The following is a 22,614-nucleotide window of genomic DNA, read 5'->3' as shown; positions in this document are numbered from 1 at the left end:
CACCACATTCATTGAGTTCGGGGTCTAACCATTTAGGCAAAAAGACCAATGCCTCAAATCAATCAAGAGTGAATCACTGACGATATTAAAGACTGTTTTCCTAAACTGTTTCATTAATATATCAAAGGTGAGTAGTGAAACCTCATGGCTTCAGGGTTAGTACAGAGTTAGTACAACTTGGTTTGGTAAAACATATCGTGAGTGTGGGCACCAACATTATCTGCTCTCTCATCAGAGCCCAGGGGGGCAGAAGGTAATATGGCTTTTGCAACTGACCATAAATCAGTCTTCCTCTTTAATTAGTCTATCTTTGCTATATAGAAACAATAACGGAGTACAGATGAAACAGAAAGGTGAGATTAAAATGTACAACTTGATTTGTAGGTCTACCTGTTAAAGGATGACAGACAGTGGCGCTATCGTTCTGCCTTCTTGTTCTGACATAAATAGATGGTTGCAGAGATCAGGTCTCTATCGTTTAATCGTTCTACACATTGAGAATCTGCCTTATAATAGTAATATGTCAGCATTGGTAGCTGCTGAAGACTGACGGAAGAGTACACAACAGCATGGGCCAAGGACAGTAAAGGACATGTGATGTAATGTCCTTTCTGAAACCCCTTTATAAAACACTGTGGTCCAGTGTCCTTACGACTAGCTTGACTTGACTTGCCCTCCATCCTTCTCTCTCACCCCCCCCTCCATCTCTCTCCCTCCCCTTGTGCCAGGTTTGCCAAGGCGCACTCTATATGCACCCTCCTGCTAAATTAATGACATCACTAAAAGGCTGGGCACAATATAAAAGTTTGCATCTTGTCCAATATCCTAAGTGCCTTTGTGGCCTCATCTCCCCCTCCCAACCCCCAAAAGCCTTGGCGCGCACCCATTGTACCTCATTTATAATATCCTAAAAAGGATGGAAAATAATAATTATCGGGCAGAAATGCTTTGGGACGTGTCCAAATTAAGAAATCAGACCGAGAGGGAAAAGAAAGGCTCGCTGGCTCTCAGCAATATCAGAAAAGCCGACCTCTTTGCATACGTTTCAATGGGAAATTCAACGTCCCGAAAGACAGCATCTGTCCATACATATTATAATTTGAGAAAGCATAATGCGGCACCAACAACTCACCCAGTTTATTCCTCTGATCTCGGACGATGTCCAATTCTTTGTTGAGTCGATGAGCACTTCCTTGGGAATGAGAGTGAGATGTCGACCCTGCGGACGAGAGGAAAGAAAACATCAAATAAGGGTCTCAGGAATGGCATTTTATCAAGCTTTTAACTTATCTTTACACTTCACTCGCGCACCACGTAGTCATTGTGATTCGACTGCCAAATATCTGCCAAATAACTGAAAAGGTATATTTGTTAATTCTGTAAAAACAGGGAGGCTAGACAGACAGTTCGATTAGCTACACATGATTAATGTTCAACAATAATTCATAGTCATGGCAAGAGGTCTCCCTTTAACAGTTAAATAAAGCATTTTCAGTCCCTGCTCACGTAAGTGCAGTTCTTTATCCAGAAAGGTTGCACTAAAGCCTCTAATAAAAAGCATGACTACTTCATCTCTGTATTTTCTACCCTCAACCTTTATGGCATTTCTCCTATTTTATTAAGAAATCCCATCTGAACGGGTAATCCTTCTTTGTACATAACAATGTGGTCTCTCAAACAAGTAAAAATAATCTCCTGTGTCAATGCTGTCTAGCGAGCGAACGGGTACATGCTCCAACTGGTCCCGGGGCTAGGGAGAAGACAGCGAGGGATTCTCCAGGAAAACCACAAGGGCAGCTCATTTAAGGCTAATTGATCTGTTTTACTCTGTTTTCCTTCCAGCCTTGACGTACAGGTTGGAGCCCTCAAAGCCAAGTGGAAGAGTATCCATTTGCATCCCCTGGGGTGATTGGCAGATCAAGACCAATTAGTTCAGTGTTACACTGTTACTAGCGTGCAATAAAAAGATGATCTTTCATCTTTGTTACAGGGGTGAAGAACCAATCACTTTGATCAAATATTTCCCCCTCCCAACTATTATGACACACCCTGTCTGGATGGGCTTTGGGATACAACGAGAAAGAAGAAAAAAAAGGATAAAGTAGGTGGAGGGGGAAAAAAAACAGAGTGGATCCTGTCTGTGCCCTGCCTAATACCTGTCCCAGGAACGCAGTTGGGGAAACTTTGAACCCTCAAACCAAATGCAGTCACAATGCAACAGGAAATGTCACGAGCAGTTCAACAGGACGTGATTTGAGAATTGAGTCGGACCCAACATCGAGTCCTGAGGGGCACCGTGACTGTTCAGCCACAAGACATCTCATCTATCTGGAGAACGTATGCAAAACAAAGTCCTCAGCCATCACCTTATCACAGTAATCCTATTATTACACCGACTCTAAATCAATTTCAAGCCAGGTCGCAGTTGTAAATGAGAACTTGTTCTCATCTGGCCTACCTTGTTAAATAAAGGTGAAATAAAAAACAATATTAAAAAAAAGCTCCAACTAGCCATGACTATTATTAGGAACATCAAATTATCTGACCACCAACCAAGAACAAAATCCTTACATGATAGAAAACCAATGCAGGCGATAAAGGAAAAGTGCATAATAGCATTTTAAGACGTGACATCCTTCAAGCAAAAGCAAGATATATTAAGGTACTGGCAGCAGAGGAGACAGCAGTCCACAAAAAAGTTCCAGAGTTCCTGCACGTACCGACGCTGCTACTGCTGCCGAAAATAATGAAACTTCTCCTCTCCAACCTTCACCATAGTTTAGCGATTACGTCACCTAGCATTATGCTAAGCAGCATGCGGAGGCGACGGACGGAGGCATTGGCAAGGTCATCGTGCCGCATAGCATCTGGACCAGAGCACGCTGCTGCTGCCGCGAAACACACAGAGGGAACCAGAGGGGCTAGCGAGCCTCAACTAAGACAGCAGCTTAGCTCATGTCTGAGCTGCATCCCAAATGGCACCCTATTCCCTATATAGTGCACTTCTTTCGTCCAGAGCCCTATGGGGTACTTTTGGACACAACCCTGGACTGGAGTTGGAATACCGGACTAGCTGTGGTGCAAGGCCTTCACATTAGCATAGGGCCATTCTTACATTGCCTGCTCACCTAATTAGCTACTGCGTCCGAAGATGTGGCATAAGGTCAAAAATCGAAACCATCCTCGTCACTCACTATAGAACGCCGTAAACTACATAGACCTAGGCATTGACACTTTTCAGAAAAGGCCAGAAGTATAGGGGGGAAAAAAGCATCAAAAGAGGGATAATTGGATATCTTAATCCATTATCAAGATATTTTGTGACATTGGACAATATCATATGTAGCCTAACTTCACATAATCCATTTCCTAAAATGACCAAAACACTTAATTTATCTCAACACACCAAACTGCAGTAACTTAACAAAAGAACACGTCCCAATAATATCTCCTTTCTCCTGAAGTGTGCATTTGTTCGCTCCTTCCCACAAATCTAAAATGATTGGATTGGTGGAGACAGGGGCTAAAGGTTTCGGCTCTTATACCAGTCATTTCCTTTCAGTCAAGGGATGTGAACAAGTGCATACTTTGGGAGGAAGGAGAGATGACTGGGACATAGCTTGACTCTCTCAATAAAATAGGCTACAGCATAGCAAACAAACAGGGACACCTGGTGGAGGGGGCTCAGGACACATCATTTTGTCGGGCCACTGTAAAACTATGCATAATGTCAATTCTCCTGACACGAATTACATATGCAGATAAATTATGCAACACTGTGCATTTCAAAAGGACAAGCTTGCTCCCCATCACTGGCTAGGGTAGCCAGGTAGGTAGATCTGATATTGTAATGAGCGTGTCACTGCGCGTCTCCTTGCGGTTCATATGGTCCTATCAAACCTCTCGCAGAGTAAACACACACACACACACACACACACACACACACACACACACACACACACACACATACACACACACACACACACACACACACACACACACACACACACACACACACACACACACACACACACACACACGGCCACTCAGCCGGAATAACCCACCGCTCCTGCTCATCTAAAGCAAACAACCAAATCCTAAATGCTATTTGGGATGTAATTGCACAGAGAAGAGATGCAAACTCAAAACCCTGAAGAGTAAATATACATCAATCCAATCCATTGATCGGTCTCAATAATCCAAAACAGCAAACATAAACAAAGTGTAATGAGACAAGTCTAATCTACGGCCGGGCAGGCGAGGGACGCAGAGGACACAAGCCAAGCGAGGAGGACATTGGGCGCTTGTGGAGTGTGTCCTGTGAACTATCCCTGAACCTCTTCCTCCTTCTCGAAAAGATCAGAGGGAACCTCACCCTCCACTCATACCCTTCGAGTTGCACCCAAGTGTGTGTGTGTGTGTGTGTGGTGAACAAAAAAAAACATTCCTGGGATTCCCGATAAGGCGACACGGATCTCGCTACTTAGTGTCTGAGCGAGAGCTCTTCTCCCAGCTGCTTAGCTCTCGCTCTCTCCACGACGGGAGAGTGGTGGAGTTAGGCCGCGCTGCCCCGGTGGACTGGAGAAGTCGTGGAGTGAGGTGATTGTGTTCAACTCACGGCGACATCAAACCCTCGTCCCGGTGATAAGGAACAGATTACACCTATTTTATCAGGTGTTCAAAGCACCAGCATTTGGCATAAGCCCTAAGAAACCAAACAGCTAAATAGCAGGCCTATTGAGAGGAGCACCGGCGTAGCGTTTGAAAACAGCGCTATCAGCACAAGCAATCTTCCGTACCTCCCTGGTTTGTAAAGACACTCATCCTCTTTATTTACTTGCATCTGTACACTTTGTTGCGTGCTTCACTTGATATTAAAGTATGTTTGGCGGGCGCCCCAAATACTTCCTGCTTTGTGGGATTTTTCAACACTAAAAGAAGGAATTTGGGAACAGTGGCGGTAGGTAGATAAAAGGCAACGCAGGTTGACAAATAGTGTATTTTGCAAGTGAAACATTTTAGCGGCCCTCTTGACAGCAAATAACATTTCTTTTTAGTTTTAGTTCATTTCCTTTTTACCACGGGGAGTAGAGAAGATTTTGCAGTTGTAAAGCAATAATGCTGAACATCTACACATTTTAACATGGGGTGGAGAGAAAAATGTGCAATTTTACAGCTTATTTCCTGCAGTTCTACACATTTGGTGGAGAGAAATGTTTGCCGTTTCTAGCATGATATGAGTGAGCGTGACTAACGAAATCAATGATAACTCTGTCGGTAATGTAAGTTTAGATAGCTGGCTGCTAGACTAACTTACCAATCTAAAAATGTTTAGCTGACATAGGCTAATTGAGTGAATGTCAGTGACTGACATAACAAGAGAAAAACGGCTGATGCACAACCAAATTTCGAAATGGCACCTTGTGTATTCTACTATTCTAACATTCAACAGTAAGTTGAGATCCCGACAGTGACAATTTTTTTATAATTTTTTGGGGTCTTTGGAAATTGATCCACGGTCCTACAAAAAAGGAGGGCCGCCGCCAGTTGTCCATCCCTGGCCTAGGTAGTAGTAGTCTATGAACATGTTTCACCAACATCTACTACAACACCATCAGAAATAAATACATTCTGCGTCCCAAATGGCACCCTTTTCCCTACACAGTGCACTGTTTTTGACCAGAGCCCTATGTGCCATTTGAGACACAGCTATTCTCCAAGACCATTTCAATTCCCTCCTAATGAGGGGCCTGTCATTACTAGTCTGGGGCCAAAGATCAAATGAGGAAATCGCCTGGCCAGTAGTGCCAGTGGAAGGCAGTGTGCCGTGTTCTTAAATTGACTCTAAAACTCTCCACCAATGTAATTTACGGTCTCTGACAATGGCAGCTGCAGCTTGTCCTTTAGAAAAAGTGAAAGAGAGAGCGAGGGAAAGAAAGCGAGCGAGGGAAAGAAAGAGAAAAAGAGAGCGAGAGAGAGAAAAAGAGGGGGAAAGAGAGAGGACAGGGAAATAGAGAGTTGTTGGGGGAAGAGGGAGAGAGGGCACGAGAGAGAGAGAAGGGAGCAAATGAGAATGAGAAAAAGGGGGGTGGAGCGGGGAGGCTGATTTGTCAATGCTAATTGATTCCAGTGCAGGAGCGCTCCATCATGACCCAATGGCGAACGTGCATAAAGACGACAGGGCATCAGTTTTAGCACTATCCACTGAGATTTTAAAACTATAGCGTGCGATATGGTTCAATGTGCCAATAAATGCCAAATTGACGGCGTCTTGAAGTTAAGCTTTGCAAATGACCATACAAAAAAAAAAGAGTAATGGAGAGCGTATGTACAATACAATGTACAATATGGCGATCTGAGCAAAAACTAGGAATTTGTGGTAAGTGCATGGGGGCCGCCATCTTTATGCACCTCTGCTATTGTGCAGTCATCTCCCTGTAATGTGCCAACACATTTCCTGGTCTGTGTCTGAAATAGCACTCTATTCCCTATAGCCGATAGTACATTACCATAGGGCTTTGGTTAGGGCTGGCACAATTACCGTATAACAGACGGTCATGGAACAGCTGACTGAAGATAGGATGGCCGGGCATTCGTACGGTTGAGTCCCTTTCTGCGGTAACATGGACTCTTAACAACGTGATGAAACTTTATTGCTCCTCGCTAAAACAAACAAGGCGTTGTAGCAAACAAGTCTTTGGTTGCCTAGGCAATGCACCCCACCCTGTAGCAGTAGCACCCATAGAAATAGAATGAATAGAACAGGCTTGGAACATCTAACCCTGGCAATTTGACAGTTAAACTCATAGTCCCAGTCGGTATTAAAAATAGAACATCTCGGCCCTGCCCGCCTGTGAGGAAAACAACTTGTGGTTACCTTGGTTACCCCATTGGCTCACAGCGAAATCTCGACCTTTTTCAAATTTTGTTGTCATCTGCTTGTTTTAGTCAACAGAGAAGGTTTTTCTGGATCAAAAAGAGGGATAGATGGTGGCCCTGCTGGGAGTGTGGTAATGGGTGTGTATTGCCATTGTGTTCTTGTGCTCAAACATTATAACAAAACCCATTTGAACCCCAATCGGGTCTTCTGGGCATGTGCCCTGCGTGCCCCGTCAGTAATCCAGCCATGCCAAAAACACTCCTAAATTCTTATTTTTTTTCCTCTCCTTGACTATCTAGCTTGCATTTATCAGGTTTTGTAGTTCTCAAAGATTATATTATAAAAAATATATAGGTAAAGAGGCGGCAGGTAGACTAGTGGTTAGTGCGTTTGGCCAGTAACCGAAAGGTTGCTGAATCGAATCTCCGAGCTGACAAGGCAAAAATCTGTCGTTCTGCCCCTGAACAGGGCAGTTAACCCACTGTTCCCCAGTAGGCCGTCATGGTAAATAACAATTTGTTCTTACCTGACTTGCCTAGTTAAATAAAGGTTAAATAAAAATGTTAACCTGTTGGGGCTAGGGGGCAGTATTTGCACGGCCGGATAAAAAATGTACCCGAATTAAACTGGTTACTACTCTTGCACAGAAACGAGAATATGCATATAATTAGTAGATTTGGATAGAAAACACTCTAAAGTTTCTAAACTGTTTGAATGGTGTCTGTGAGTATAACATAACTCATATGGCAGGCCAAAACCTGAGAAGATTCCATACAGGAAGTGCCCTGTCTGACAATTTGTTATCCTTCTGTTGCATCTCTATCGAAAATACAGCATCTCTGCTGTAACGTGACATTTTCTAAGGCTTCCATTGGCTCTCAGAAGGCACCAGAAAGTGGAATGAGGTGTCTGCAGTCTCTGGGCGAAGTACAGCAGCTCTGTTTGTTACAGGTCAGGCTGGGGACAGTGACACTGGAGATGCGCGTTCATTCAGCCTTTGAATGAATACAACGTCGCCCGGTTGGAATATTATCGCTATTTTACGAGAAAAATAGCATAACAATTGATTTTAAACAGCGTTTGACATGCTTCGACGTACGGTAATGGAATATTTAGAATTTTTTGGTCACGAAATGCGCATCACCGTTTGGATAGTTACCTGAACGCATGAACAAAACGGCGGTATTTGGATATAACTATGGATTATTTGGAACCAAAACAACATTTGTTGTTGAAGTAGAAGTCCTGGGAGTGCATTCTGACGAAGAACAGCAAAGGTATTCCAATTTTTCTTATACTAAATCTGAGTTTGGTGAGGGCCAAACTTGGGTGTCAAATTAGCTAGCCGTGATGGCCGGGCTATGTACTCAGAATATTGCAAAATGTGCTTTCGCCGAAAAGCTATTTTAAAATCTGACACCGCGATTGCATAAAGGAGTTCTGTATCTATAATTCTTAAAATAATTGTTATGTATTTTGTTAACGTTAATCGTGAGTAATTTAGTAAATTCACCGGAAGTTTGCAGTGGGTATGCTAGTTCTGAACACATGCTAATGTAAAAAGCTGGTTTTTGATATAAATATGAACTTGATTGAACAAAACATGCATGTATTGTATAACATAATGTCCTAGGAGTGTCATCTGATGAAGATCAAAGGTTAGTGCTGCATTTAGATGTGGTTTTGGTTTTTGTGACATGGTACTCTCCTGACATAATCTAATGTTTTGCTTTCGCTGTAAAGCCTTTTTGAAATCGGACAATGTGGTTAGATTAACGAGAGTCTTATCTTTAAAATGGTGTAAAATAGTCATATGTTTGAGAAATTGAAGTTATATTTGTATTTCGCGCCACGCGATTCCACTGGCTGTTGACTAGGTGGGACGCTTAAGTATCTGCTTTACATACTTTCAGTATGGTTTTAGTCATTTAAGGTTACACTGAAAGCATTTTTCCAACCCGGAAAATTAATTTTAAAAATATTGTGGGTGTGCAGCGGTGGTGCGCATTCTAAATGCATATAGGGGAAACACTGAACTTCTATTCATTCCATTTCTATGGCAGCACATGTAGTCAGGAGCTGAGAAGAGAAAATGTGTCTCTTAATTAAAAATGTGTGTCGTTTTCGCTATTCGAACGGTTATCACAGTGAACGTTGTCATTTGGCTGCCTCACAGCCCTAGCTCTGGTCAAAGGTAGTGCACTAAATAGGGTGCAATTTTAGGTGTGGATCTACTGACAACGTACCATTCAATCTCCTCTGAAGGGCTTCCTCTTGCAAAGTAACGCAGTATATCTGCTCATCCAGGTCCTCCAGGATCTGAGGGGACAAAATGGGTTGTGGGGCCGAAGAGTAACAGATGGGTGGATGAGTTGGTGACATGTTTGTAGTCCTCGTGTCCACAAGTTGCGTATTTTAATATAAAAAATGACAGAGGAAATCTGAAGTCCATGTCGGTCAAACATATAAAGTCACTAAAATATTTACTGTACACATAAATACATGTAGCCATATGTTCCCAAAAATCTGAAGTAGCCAGCGTAATGAAAAAAAGAAGCCAGGTAGTGGAGGGGCATGCCCCCCCAAAAACATTTGTGCACTTTAAAATTGAATGTGGCATCTGCTGTACTGCAATTTGTTAAAGTCAATTAGGTAGCCAGTCATATGAGGGTTAGTATGCCAGCTATTTGGCTGGCATCTGGCGCTTATAAAACAACAAGGAAGGCGTTTGAGGTAGAGAATGGAATGGAAGTTAGTACTCACGGTTGGTTTGACTAGTAACTGGCCCATGACTGTGAACATTCTGGACAGGCCCACAGGAGTACACACTGGGGATGAAGAAGTTACAAGTGGTGAGACACAACTAAAACACTTCCAGCACATTAGGGACCTAGGGATTACTACAGAAATGACCTTCTAGTCCAAGCCATATGTAATCCCCCCCCACACACTTTTTCATAAAAGCATGAAACTTGGTACACTTGTACAGTTTAGGCCCCTATCAAAAGTGTTACTGAACTTGCCGCACATCAATCATCAATTGAGATAATATTAAATTTGCACATATTCCATTGATTATGCTCCTATTGATTCAACAACAATACTCACTCAGGAGGAGCAGTCCCCCCATCAGTGATATACAGGAGTAGAGGTATGGTAAGTAGAACTCCCAGAGATCTGAAGTAAAAGAGATGAAATGTTAGTCAACAAATACAGTAAGTCTCAAAAGTTCGGACACACCTACCCATTCAAGGGTTTTTCTTTATTTTTACTATTTTCTACATTGTAGAATAGTGAAGACGTCAACAGTATGAAATAACACATACGGAATCATGTATTAACCAAAAAAAAGTGTTAAACAAATCAAAATATATTTTAGATTCTTCAAAGTAGCCACCGTTTGCCGTGATGACAGCTTTGCACACTCTTGGCATTCTCTCAACCACCTTCACCTGGAATGCTTTTCGAACAGTCTTGAAGGAGTGCCACATATGCTGAGCACTTGTTGGCTGCTTTTCCTTCACTTTGCGGTCCAACTCATACCAAACCATCTCATTTGGGTTGAGGTTGGGTGAAAGTTCATGTCATTTTCCAGATTGACTGACCTTCATGTCTTAAAGTAATGATGGACTGTCATTTTTCTATGCTTATTTGAGCTGTTCTTGTCATTTTACCAAATAGGGCTATCTTCTGTATATCACCCCTACCTTGTTACAACACAACTGATTGACTTCAACATTAAGAAGGAAAGAAATTTCACAAATTAACTTTTAGCAAGGCACACCTGTTAATTGGAATGTATTCCAGGTGACTACCTCATGAAGCTGGTTAAGAGAAAGCCAAGAGTGTACAAAGCTGTCATCAAGGCAAAGGCTGGCTACTTTGAAGAATCTCAAATATAAAATATATTTTGATTTGTTTAACACTTTTGGTTACTACATAATTCCATGTGTTATTTCATAGTTTTGATGTCTTCACTATTATTCTACAATGTAGAAAATTGTAAAAATAAAGAAAAACCCTTGAATAATTAGCTGTGTCCAAACTTTTGATTGGTACAGTACATCAAACCACGCAGCTAGAAACAGAGGTTGTGTCCCAAATGGCACCTTATTTCCTATATAGTCCACTGCTTTTGACCAAGTCCCATAGAGCTCTGGTCAAATGTAGTGCACTAAATAGGAAATAGTGTGCCATTTGTGACACACAATCCCCATAGCCTTACCATAGAGTGACTCCATACTGGCTGCGTCATTGTCGATGAGCGCGGACGCCACCCAGACTATTCCTAGGATGAGCAGTCCGAGGAGGAAGAGCATCACAAAGGTCTCTAGAACCCGTGACTTAATGCCCTGCGAGAAAACACACACAGATGGAGGAGAGAGAGAAGTGATGAACAAAAACAGCCATGTTACTGTTTTTATTCATACAAAGCTGTGATTTATGCCAAGTTCTCCTAAGGCTATTCACACTGCCTAGGAATTGAGTGAGGCAAGGAAGGGTCAGCAAAACAAGCTCATTCTAAAAAATGACCCATCAGTTGAATCACTTGGGCCCAGTTCTAAATGGCCAGAGCCCATGACCAGAGTCCTATGTTAAACAAGTAGGTAGCCTTGCACGAGCAAGAAAGGCTCATCCTGCCCTACAGGCCAATCTCCTGTTTCTGTAGCGTTCGACAGATTGGTACCCCAATCCTTAACCTTAATGCTGAGTGCCAAGCAGAGAGGCGTTGGGTCCCATTTTTAGAGTCTGTGGTATGACTTGACTGGGGGTCAAACCCCCAACCCTGCAATCTCAGGGCGGACACTGCCCACAAGGCCACTGAGCTGGTATGGGCCCTGGTCAAAAGCGGTACACTATTGAATAGGGTGCCATTTGGGATGCAATCTTGGTTCATAGAGTGAAACCGTGCAGACACGGCAGTCTCCCCACAACCAGTGTTGCTGCAGCCTCACTACGTTACTTCAAATATCAATGTAGCTACTACAGTGCCTTCTCTATAAAATCACCCAAACGAATGCTGCACTCTATTTTTAAAACGCCATTGCTTTACATTCAGGTAATGTCCCAAATGGCACCATATTCCCTATGTAGTGCGCTACTTTTGACTAGGGCTCATAAGGGCCTGATCAAAAGTAGTGCACCATTTAGGGAATAGGGTGCTGTTTACATTTTACATTTTAGTCATTTAGCAGACGCTCTTATCCAGAGCGACTTACAGTAGTGAATGCATACATTTCATACAATTTCATACATTTTTTTTCTGTGCTGGCCCCCCGTGGGAATCGAACCCACAACCCTGGCGTTGCAAACACCATGCTCTACCAACTGAGCTATAGGGAAGGCTATAGGGAAGGCTATGTTTGGGACGCATCCCCAGTTCCATATTACAGCCCCACGCATACTTAACTGATCCCAGAGAAGACCATGTTAAAGCACCTTCTACAACAGTATATTAAAAGGGGCCTATCCAGACTCAGAGCCGGGTCCGGTTAAATAAAAAAACAAGTTGAAGTGAAGCCTCGCTCCTGTGTGTAGATTAAGAGCAGGCCTCCCATTACATCTGGGGACGATTAGGGGGCTCTTAACGCGCCCACGGCCCTGCGGCCCAGCGCAGACAGGAGTTGTGGTAATTTGGGTTTTCCGGGTCACAGACTGCTGAGTGGTTAATAAAGTCTTCTCTACCTGTTCACACAAGAGTCCATTTACCCCCCGCGCCGCCAGTGGAGGCGGACAGGCTCTACACGAACGCGAAACAGCGGCTGCCTTCCAAATGGCACCATATTCCTTATCTAGTGCACTACTTTTGACCAGGGCCTATAGGGGTCTGGTCAAAAGTAGTGTACTTTAAAGGGGATAGGGTGCTATTTGGGACACAGCCTCTGTTTTACAACACTGTAGAGGAGATACTGTCTGGCACTATAGGAATAGGCTGCAAAGCATGACTTACACAGGGCTTGTGGGTTAGCCCCAAATTGGGCATCTATGATCAATTTGTTACTAGGTAAATGGTGATCTGCTAACTGGTGTGTGGAATTTGTTTTGGCCAGTAACTGAAAGGTTGCTAGATCAAATCCCTGAGCTGACAAAGTAAATATGTCGTTCTGCCCCTGAACAAAGCAGTTAACCCACAGTTCCCCAGTAGGCCGTAATTGTAAGTAAGAATTTGTTCCTAACTGACTAGCCTAGTTAAATAAAGGTTCAATAAAATAAATACATAGTGCAGTGATCCTCCTTGAAGGTGATCCTCATGTAATGTAACTGCTTTTTAAAACTCTGAACTCAACATTGAGCCCACATTTCACACACTGAACACTTAGCTTACCAATGATCTCAAACACCATTATCTCAACCATTTTCATAATCAATCACATTCTGCAAACACACGGTCTCTCCACACAGACAGCGGAGCTGTTGAATCTAAGCTCGTGTCCCAAAATGGCACCGTATTCCCTATATAGTGCACTATGTCAAAAGCAGTGCACAATATAGGGAGCCCTTTGGGGGACACATAGACTGTCATATTACTGAAGTATCCCCCCACATATAGGCTAGATAGAAGGGACCCGTGTAGAAGTTTCTAGCACAGCAGTGGGAGTAGTCTAGAGCGCCCCATTGTGGCCATGTCTGGTACGATCTGATACAACTCAGCAGGCAGGCCTACTGATTCTCTAAAGTGAGGAAAGGAGTTTTGAATATACTGTACGTAGTCTGTGTCCCAAATGGCACCCTAATATCTATATAGCCCTATGGACCCTGGCAAAAAAGAAGTACACTATTTTGGGAATAGGGTGCCATTTGAGACAAAGACATTCCCTCAGTAGACCTTATAAAACCCCTTATCTAGAGAAGCATCTCATGTGGTATACTGAGGGAATATGTCTTCGTCTCAAATGGCAGCCTATTCCCTAAATAGTGCACGGGTCTAAAATGGTTTAAATGACAGGCCCTTTATCCTGACCTGCTTACTGAAACCTCTATCCGCCAATGTGTTCAGTTCCTCCGACTGAGTACATAACTACTGTGATGCTGCAGTCTAGCGGCTCACATCAGAGCTGAACTGGCCAATAGGGAGCTCTCAATGCCGAGAGAGATGGAGAGAGGGAGGGAAGGGGAGAGATAGATAGATGGTGGAGGAGAAGAGGAGAGCAGTTGAATGTCTGAACGCATCTCGTCCCCAGAGGTGAAAGAGGTGAGAGAGGAATGCTTTCAGGGACTTCTGTCACGTCCCACACACACACTCTTAAGGAGGCTCCGGGATGGATAGAACCTTGCATGGCCTGCTGTAGGAGGCGGCTCCGCTCGGGTGCCTCGGTCCACCTTAACCAGCAGCCCATGCCATGCTGAAGGTGTATTCCCTCGAGGCCAGGCCTCTCAATCATTTATAAGGCTCAAATCATAACCCATTCAGATCATTTAGGGCAAAGGCAATGCCTGTCACCTCCCCTAATATTATTTCAGTGGAGTGTCAGACAAAGGTTGACCAAGTGTTGGGAAGCAGAGGGTCTGAATTGCAAGCTTTGAATGAATCACGTATCACATAACATATTCCATTACTTATACCCTGCATTCTCCTTGTTGCTCTTTCATAACAAATTAGCATAATTATTTTCTTAAGTACTGAAGATGTGTTTTTTCATTAGAATGGTAAGCACTGAAGACAGTCGCCACAATCATCAAAAACGTGTTAAACTCGTTTAAAAATAGGCAAGGGAGAGCGCCATGGAATCCAGAGCCGAGCGCCAGCCCAAGCCAAATGTTTCTATTCTTGCCATTCTAAATGTGTACCACACTATTCAGCTTCCCAGATCCTCACACCGCACCGCTGTCGAGCATGGGGCTAGCTGCCTACTCTGCCCAGTGCTGCTCCATTCCAAACCCCCAGCAACCCAGGGGACACTGAATTAGAGGTCTAACTACCTTACAGTGGATATACCCTAGTGGACCCGACCACGGCTCTGCATAAAGACTCTAGCTTTTAGGTTAGGGGGAAGTTGCTGACTTATAGCATGACTAAACCTATACATTAACCACAGGGAAACTTAGCTGATATATTTTTTGGTCTCTCTTTTTATTATTTTACCGGTCCGTTTAGGGTTCTTGTAGGAAATCCAGAGGTCAGTTCCATTCGGATCCAACTTTTTGGACCTGTGAAGACCTCTACACTGAATCACTGGTTGCCCTAATACCAACACTGAATGGCTCAATGCCACCCTCTTACTCTGTAGGATCAGAAACGACATATCTGGATACTGCAATGTACAGCACAATGGATACATGCATCCCCATGCGTGTCCTTGGGGAAGCATAGCTAGACAGTGTCAGCATCCTCAATGGCACCCTATATAGTGCACTACTTTGACCAGGGCCCAAAAGGGGTACACACGCAGTGTTTCATCAGTGCTGAATGTCATTGTGCAATGGTGTGCTATTCCCTCCGCATCCCCAGGGCAGAGAAAGAGAGAGGGAAAGAGAGAGAGAGAGTGATGGGAAATGAGATGGGACAGCGAGAGGGAGAAAATTAGGTCTGAGCAAACGAGTGAGGAGAGGGAGAAAACAGAGGAAGGTAAAGAAGGGGTGGGGCAGAGTTGCAGAGAGACAGAGAGAGGGGGACAGGAGAGGAATAGAATAAGGAAGGAGGATAGGGACTATAGTGACAGATTGAATAAAGAATAGCAGGGATGCATGGGAGAGGTTGAGCGCCACAGAGACCCAGACATGGGGTCTCTGTGGCGGGTGGGGGGGGGAAAGAGAGCTTCCTTCCTTCCCTCCAGCCCCATTAATCTGCAGCAGGTCAGCGCACAGTGGCAGAGATCATCCCACTGCCCATCGCTCCACTCCCCGACAGGAGCGTGTGGGATGGAGGGACAGAGGGATGGAGGGAGGGGGCCGACCCCAATCCACCACTCCCAGCCAGTCCACTTCTCTGCCTATGCTTGCTAAAGAGACGCCAGATGCAAAGGGCCCTTATTAGCGTACCCTTCAGTCCCGGCCTTCAGCCCCGGCCGTGTCAGAGACAGAAAACAGAGAGGGAGTCGCTGGTCTGGAGGGGACTGTAAAGCTGCCGCAAACTAAACTTCTAAAGACTCGCCCCAACGACACAGCAGTGGGCACGTGGGAAACCGTTTGCTTCACGTCGTAGCCCGATCATTCGATTCACGTCAGTCTTGTACGACGAGAGAGGAATAAACAAAGCCGTAAAACTCATACTTCACAAGCACTCCCATTTTTTGGTTTTAAATGTAAAGCCTTTAAATGAACCTGAGCCATTCGCTCCCAAGCTCCCATGGCCAATACATTAGACGCGAGTCAGAAAACAAAGGGATTTACAGGGAGGAAGAGGCTTCAGTATGCTACCTTTGATGTTTTCCTCGAGTTTATTCAAATAAAAATGTATTAGTCACACGCACTGAATACAACAGACCATACAGTGAAATGCTTACTTACAAACCCTTAACCAACAATGCAGTTAAGAAAAATAAGTGTTTAGTAAAAACTAAATAAGTAAAAAAATACAAATAATTAAAGAGCAGCAGGTAAATAATAGAAGCGGGGCTATATACAGGGGGTACCGGTACAGAGTCAATATGCGGGGGCACAGGTTGGTTGAGGTAATATGTACATGTAGGTAGAATTAGTGACTATGGATAGATAATAAACAGAGTAGCAGCAGCGTAAAAAGAGGGGGGACAACGCAAATAGTCTGGGTAGCCATTTGATTACCTGTTCAGGAGTCTTATGGCTTAGGGGTAGAAGCTGTTAAGAAGCCTTTTGGACCTAGACTTGGCGCTCCGGTACCGCTTGCTGTACGGTAGCAGAGAGAAAAGTCTATGACTAGGGTGGCTGGAGCCTTTGACAATTATTAGGGCCTTCCTCTGACACCGCCTGGTATAGAGGTCCCCCTACAAGAACTCCATCTTGTTGTCATTACCAAGACGTGTCAGGCTGATAAGTCCTCAAAGAAGAAATGACCGTCACCTGTGTTAATAAAATCAACATTTTGGGATGTCGCACACTGCGTTCAGCCAATCAGGTTGCAGCAGTCGGTTGTTTCCCCTGGCTGAATGCGATGCGCAAGATCAGGAAGTAGCATTGGCCACTCTAGCATGGTGGTGGAAAATTGTGTTTCATTAAGACACTATGGATATTTTCCCTTTTTTGGAGGCCGGTGGGCCATTAAATCGAGTTAAGGATCCGCCCCTTTTTCAAAAATCTTCACCTAAAATGACATACCCAAATCTAACTGCCTGTAGCTCAGGCCCTGAAGCAAGGATATGCATATTCTTGGTACCATTTGAAAGTAAACACATTGAAGTTTGTGGAAAGGAATGTAGGAGAATAGAACACAATAGATCTGGTAAAAGATAATACAAAGAAAAAAAAACGTTATTTTGTATTTTTTGTACCATCATCTTTGAAATGCAAGAGAAAGGCCATAATGTACTATTCCAGCCCAGGTGCAATTGAGATTTTGGCCACTAGATGGCAGCAGTGTACGTGCAAAGTTTTAGACTGATCCAATGAACCATTGCATTTCTATTCAAAATGTTGCATCAAGACTGCCCAAATGTTTTATTAATATCTTTGTCCAAAATTGTGCGCTCTCCTCAAACAATAACATCGTATTCTTTCACTGTAATAGCTACTGTAAATCAGACAGTGCAGTTAGATTAACAAGAATTTAAGCTTTCTGCCAATATCAGATATGTCTATGGGAAATGTTCTTGTTACTTACAACCTCATGCTAAACGCATTAGCCTACGTTAGCTCCACCGTCCCGTGGACAGGAAATCGATCCCGAAGAAGTTAAGGATGACAAAGTTGCAGCCTGAAATAAGGATGTTTTATGTACGAGCCGGTCGCCTGTACAGGCTTCCTTCCTTTCACTCTGTCATTTAGGTTAGTATTGTGGAGTAACTACAATGTTGTTAGTCCATCCTCAGTTGTTTTCTCCTATCACAGCCATTAAACTCTAACAGTTTTAAAGTCACCATTGGCCTCATGGTGAAATCCCTGAGCGGTTTCCTTCCTCTCCTGCAACCGAGTTAGGAAGGACACCTGAATCTTTGTAGTGACTAGATGTATTGATACACCATCAAAAGTGTAATTAATAACTTCACCATGCTCAAAGGGATATTCAAAATCTGTTTATTTTTTTCATTTTTAAAAATAAATTAATTAATAATGAATAATGAAATAAAACGCAATATAATCTATTTTTAACTCATTGTGTAATAACACAATGTGGAATAAGTCAAGGTGTGTGAATACTTTCTGAAGGCACTGTATAGCCGGCTGGATACATTAAAGTCGGACGCAGATAACAAACTAAGTAAAATGAATATTAGTGTTATCTGGCGGCCGGTTGGGCTACCTTAAAATGTGCAATATAAAGAAATCGCACCACCATATCATGGTTGCAATTAGAATATATCGCATAACTTCAATTTATGTGACAAAACAAGCAATCATTGTGTAGATAATCATTGTAGCATCTGAAATCGCTGTGAAATATATTTTCCATAACAAAAAAATATTACATTTTCAGCTGTTTGAAGTTGGTGTACAAAACCAAACTTAAGACTCAAAACGAAACGTAAGAACAGGAAGCATAGAATCAGCGCACAAAGAACAGATCTACCGCTTCTTAGACATGTCTTCTATGAGAAAGACAGCTCTATAACTCACATTTCTATGCGGATTTGGTCGGGTCGCCCAAAAAGTTACACATTGCAGCTTTAAATCTTGAATAAAAAAATGTTTGTGCCAAAATCCAGGATCAAACCAATGAATAAGACTTTATTGAAACTATTAACATTGGACTTGAATCTCAGGCACTATATTTTTTTCCAAAATGACAGAAAGAGGTCTAATACGCCAAAAGACAACACAAGCTATAAAATAAACAGACAATTTCATCCAAAAAATGTAAACGCAGTCCCTCTAGGAGCTGATCAATTCGTTTGAAAGACAGAGAGGGAAATAAGAAATTCTCAGCTCAAACTAATATGTTACCATGGCGATGGACATTGTAACAGAGGGGCTTTCGTGAGACATTCTGACCTTAAAGGAAGGTATGTAAACATCACTTTATATTCTCCGGCCACCCCTGCCAGAGCAAAGGCCTGGGAAAAATGTCTACATGTGCAGGGAGATTTGAAATAAACATCCAGGCTCCATTGTGGAGCGCCAACAAAGAACAGTATCTTAGTAACACAAGGCGGTTTACTCAGCTCAGACGTTTCCCCTCCACAATAAACACACACACTTTTCTTCATTAAAGGGTTTAGCCTAGGGCGCTAGATTGATGAGGAGCTTCTTTTAGCAACAGATGAAAACTGCTGGCCCATAGCTGGGTCACTTTCTGGGTCAGACTAAGTCTGTGTCCCAAATGGCACCCTGTCCCCTATATAGTGCACAAATTTTGACCAGAAAAAAACAGTAGTGCACTTTATGGGAAATAGGATGCTATTTGGAACGTAACCTAGTGAAGGAGAGGATCCACAGAGTACTCAATATTGGTTGGAAGACAAAAAAAAGGCACACCACTCTATACTTTATAACAGCTTTGTTGACGTAATGTTTCTATCCCATATGAACGGGAGACTTCTCATGCCAAGGGGATGTATGCAGATTTAGGCCCACAGTCCTTTATTGGAAGCCTTCGAAATGAGGTTGTCTGGATGGACTGGGATAGCTACAAGGCCAAGGCAGAGGAGAGACCCTAGGGCCTAGGCCACTCAGGCCAGTAGTCCATCATACAGATACTGACCGACCATCATCATAAACATGACATCTACTGGTGGTGAATACACAACAGGGCCTTCACCCTCCACATCAGAGGGATATGCTTATATACGCTAAAACCAAAATAATTCATAGTTAAAGATAATTAATAGATCATTGATAGTTAATATATAAAAACAAAAACACACACAAAAAATGTAATATCCAAGAAACAAAAAGCCTAGTTTGAATTATAGCTTAAATCAGGGATGGGCAACTTTGATGGGGGTGGGGGCCACAAACAATTTGTACACATCAAGACGCCCCCTTTCTTGACAACGGAGAGAATAAACTTGAATTCAAGTTAATTTCCTGTAATTCGCCACATTTTGGCATGGGGCGTAGAGAAAAAGTAGCAGTTTTAAAGCAAGTTTGCAGCAATTCTACATTTTGCCATGGGACAGAGAGAAAATGTAGCCATTTTACAGCTAATTTCCTGCAATTCTACAATTTTGCCATAGGGTGGACTGGTGGAGAGAAATGTTTGCAGTTGTTAATATGATACCGGAGTGAAAGTGACTAACAAAATCAATTGGGGCCACCCAGTCGGTAATTAGACTACGAATACTATACGTTTAGATGGATGGCTAGACTAACTTACCAATCTATCTAAAAAGATTTTGGTGACATGGGCTAATTGAGTGAATGTCAGTGACTGACATAACAAGAGAAAAACTACTGATGCACAACCAAATTTCAAAATGGCACCTTGTGTATTCTACTATTCTAACTCAACAGTAATTCAGACCCTGGCGGAGTCCCCAAAGAATGTATCCACGGGCCAGGGATAGGCCAGTTGCCCATCCCTGGCCTAAAATCAACCAGCCCTAAAAGGTGGTGCGTTCATCACAAAGTAGATCTAGTCTAGTATCTCTGTATAAGCATGAGATGATGACTGGCTGGCACACAGTCTGCAGCATAAATGGGTTTCTGGAACAAGACCAGGAGCCAAAACCGCTCAACGATAAGATGACATTTAAAATCTGCCACTTCTCCGCAAATGATTTTAAAAGCATTTTACAACCATTAGTAAGGAATCTTTTTCAGCTAAGAAAGTCAGAGAGTAAGGTTATTGTGGGGTATTTTATGCCGGTGAACAAAGTTAGTTCATACCCACATTTGGGCCGTAATTCCGATTCATCCACAATTTGGACAATTTGAAAGACTGTTAATCATGTGGACAACAGAACATCTGAGTGAGCTAATAAAAATAAAAAAAAGCATAGAACATTTCAATCTCGATTCAACTCGGAGAGCTTTAGTGCCCTCGTCAAAAGTAAACAGAGCCACATGAAAAGCCTGACTTAAACCGTTACCAGTTAAATTCATCATTCACTTCATTTCCGCAGTCAAAGGGACTTTTCAGTGGCGTAACATTATGGCCACATAAACCCCTGAAATCTAATACTCGGTCTCTAATACTTTTATTGGGAGAGGGATAATATCACATTATAAAAACTTAAATCAAGCTTTTAAATGGTCATCCTGTGGTCGGTCTGACGAGTGACTCGGCAGGGTGCTTTCCTCTGTTCTCCACAAATACACACAAATATACCTGGATGTGTAGCCAACATTAAGCAGTGCTTCCTCTCAGCAAATTTATAGATGATCAGTAGCAAGAAAGGGTACAAAAGCATAAAGTGATAGAGGCCAGTGTGTTCCACTTCCTAGCCATCCTGGACTTCATTACAAGAAATCCAAACGAAACAAATTAGCAGCCTGCCCCCCCCCAAAAAACAGGGCTGTAAACTACAGTAACAGACACATTTTTATGTAAGTTTGCCAGGAGGGACATAAACCAGAGGGGTTTCAAACTGTGACACAGGATAGAGGTGTATTAAAAGTAAATCTTTCCCCGCGCTTTTTCAGCTCCATTGTGCCATCACGTTGTTCTGTCTTTATGGACCCGCGAAACATGGGCCCCGGCCTCTTTTCAGAGGTAATTAATTAAAAGAGGAAGTTTGCAGAGGCTTACAACTCGATTATTAGGTTGTCCTTTTGAAGTTTTATTTTAGGGCAGAGGGGGGGGGGGGAGAGAATCAGGCCCTAAATCACGGAGGCCGATGCCGTGGTGTTGAACTGTTTGCAGCGTCTGGCTTATTGGAACGGCTTGTCAGGATGTGGCGGATGCCGAAGACCAGATTGTCGTTGTTTCATGGTTAATGAGGTTTTTGCGGTCGCAGTTACGGTCAACTGATGAGAGTCAGAGAGAGGGCAAGGACCAGGCACCTGCTGTTGTCACTAGACATACTCTCACACAGACAGACAGACAATGTAAACAGGAATTAATAGATATTCTTAGACAATGAAAGGCAGAGAAACAAAAGAGACTAAAACGATCTACTCTGCAACATGCTCTGCTTATGACAATCGACTCAATAGCCATAATCATTAGGATTAATGATCGATAAAGATAGTGTAGTTCTGCTATGGCACAGTGGACAGCGGATAATTTTAAAACAGTTGTGTGAAAACATGGAGATGTAAATCAAGAAAGATCAAGAGTTCATCAATACTACAAGAGCGTGTAAAACAAAAATACACAGGTTTTAGCAAGTTGTTAGCGAACCATGCGTTTTGTACCTTTTTTGATCCAGCAAATCCCTCGGACTCCAGGAAGAAATAGGCAAACGGCATCAGGACGAAGAGGCAGAGATTGGAGAAGAGCGATACCAGATTCCACAGGCCTGTAAGGGCAACATTACAGGTAGTCCTGATCAATTAATCAACCAATCAATCTTTCAAGATTGTCACCAAGCAAAATACAACATGACAGAAATCACACCTTACAATAACACACACTATCCTCAGGAGGCATCCTAAATGCCACGCTATTCCCTACATAAATGCACTACTACCCTAAATAGTGCACTGGGTAGTGCGCTATACAGGGAATGGGGTGCCATTTGGGACAGGTCTAGTCTCACGAGAAAGCGTTGCGTTGGATA

General features: G+C 43.0%; 1 protein-coding gene across 2 annotated transcripts in view; it reads right to left on the bottom strand.

Moving 5' to 3' along the window:
* The window catches only part of LOC106578611 (limb region 1 protein homolog), a 71,096-nt gene that overhangs the window by 28,675 nt on the left and 19,807 nt on the right, over positions 1 to 22,614 (bottom strand). For both annotated transcript variants that reach the window (XM_014157607.3, XM_014157608.3), the window contains 6 exons: positions 22,250 to 22,353; positions 11,106 to 11,232; positions 9,989 to 10,057; positions 9,644 to 9,708; positions 9,127 to 9,199; positions 1,133 to 1,219 (listed from right to left, as the gene is read on the bottom strand). In XM_014157607.3, the coding sequence (XP_014013082.1) occupies positions 1,133 to 1,219; positions 9,127 to 9,199; positions 9,644 to 9,708; positions 9,989 to 10,057; positions 11,106 to 11,232; positions 22,250 to 22,353 (525 nt within the window). The remainder of the gene's footprint in view (positions 1 to 1,132; positions 1,220 to 9,126; positions 9,200 to 9,643; positions 9,709 to 9,988; positions 10,058 to 11,105; positions 11,233 to 22,249; positions 22,354 to 22,614) is intronic.

Source organism: Salmo salar, chromosome 19 (assembly GCF_965601325.2).
Source record: "Salmo salar chromosome 19, fSalSal1, whole genome shotgun sequence".
NCBI classification, from domain to species: Eukaryota; Metazoa; Chordata; class Actinopteri; order Salmoniformes; family Salmonidae; genus Salmo; species Salmo salar.
The sequence above is the reverse complement of the archived record's forward strand: the minus strand, read 5'-3'. Positions and strand labels throughout refer to the sequence as shown.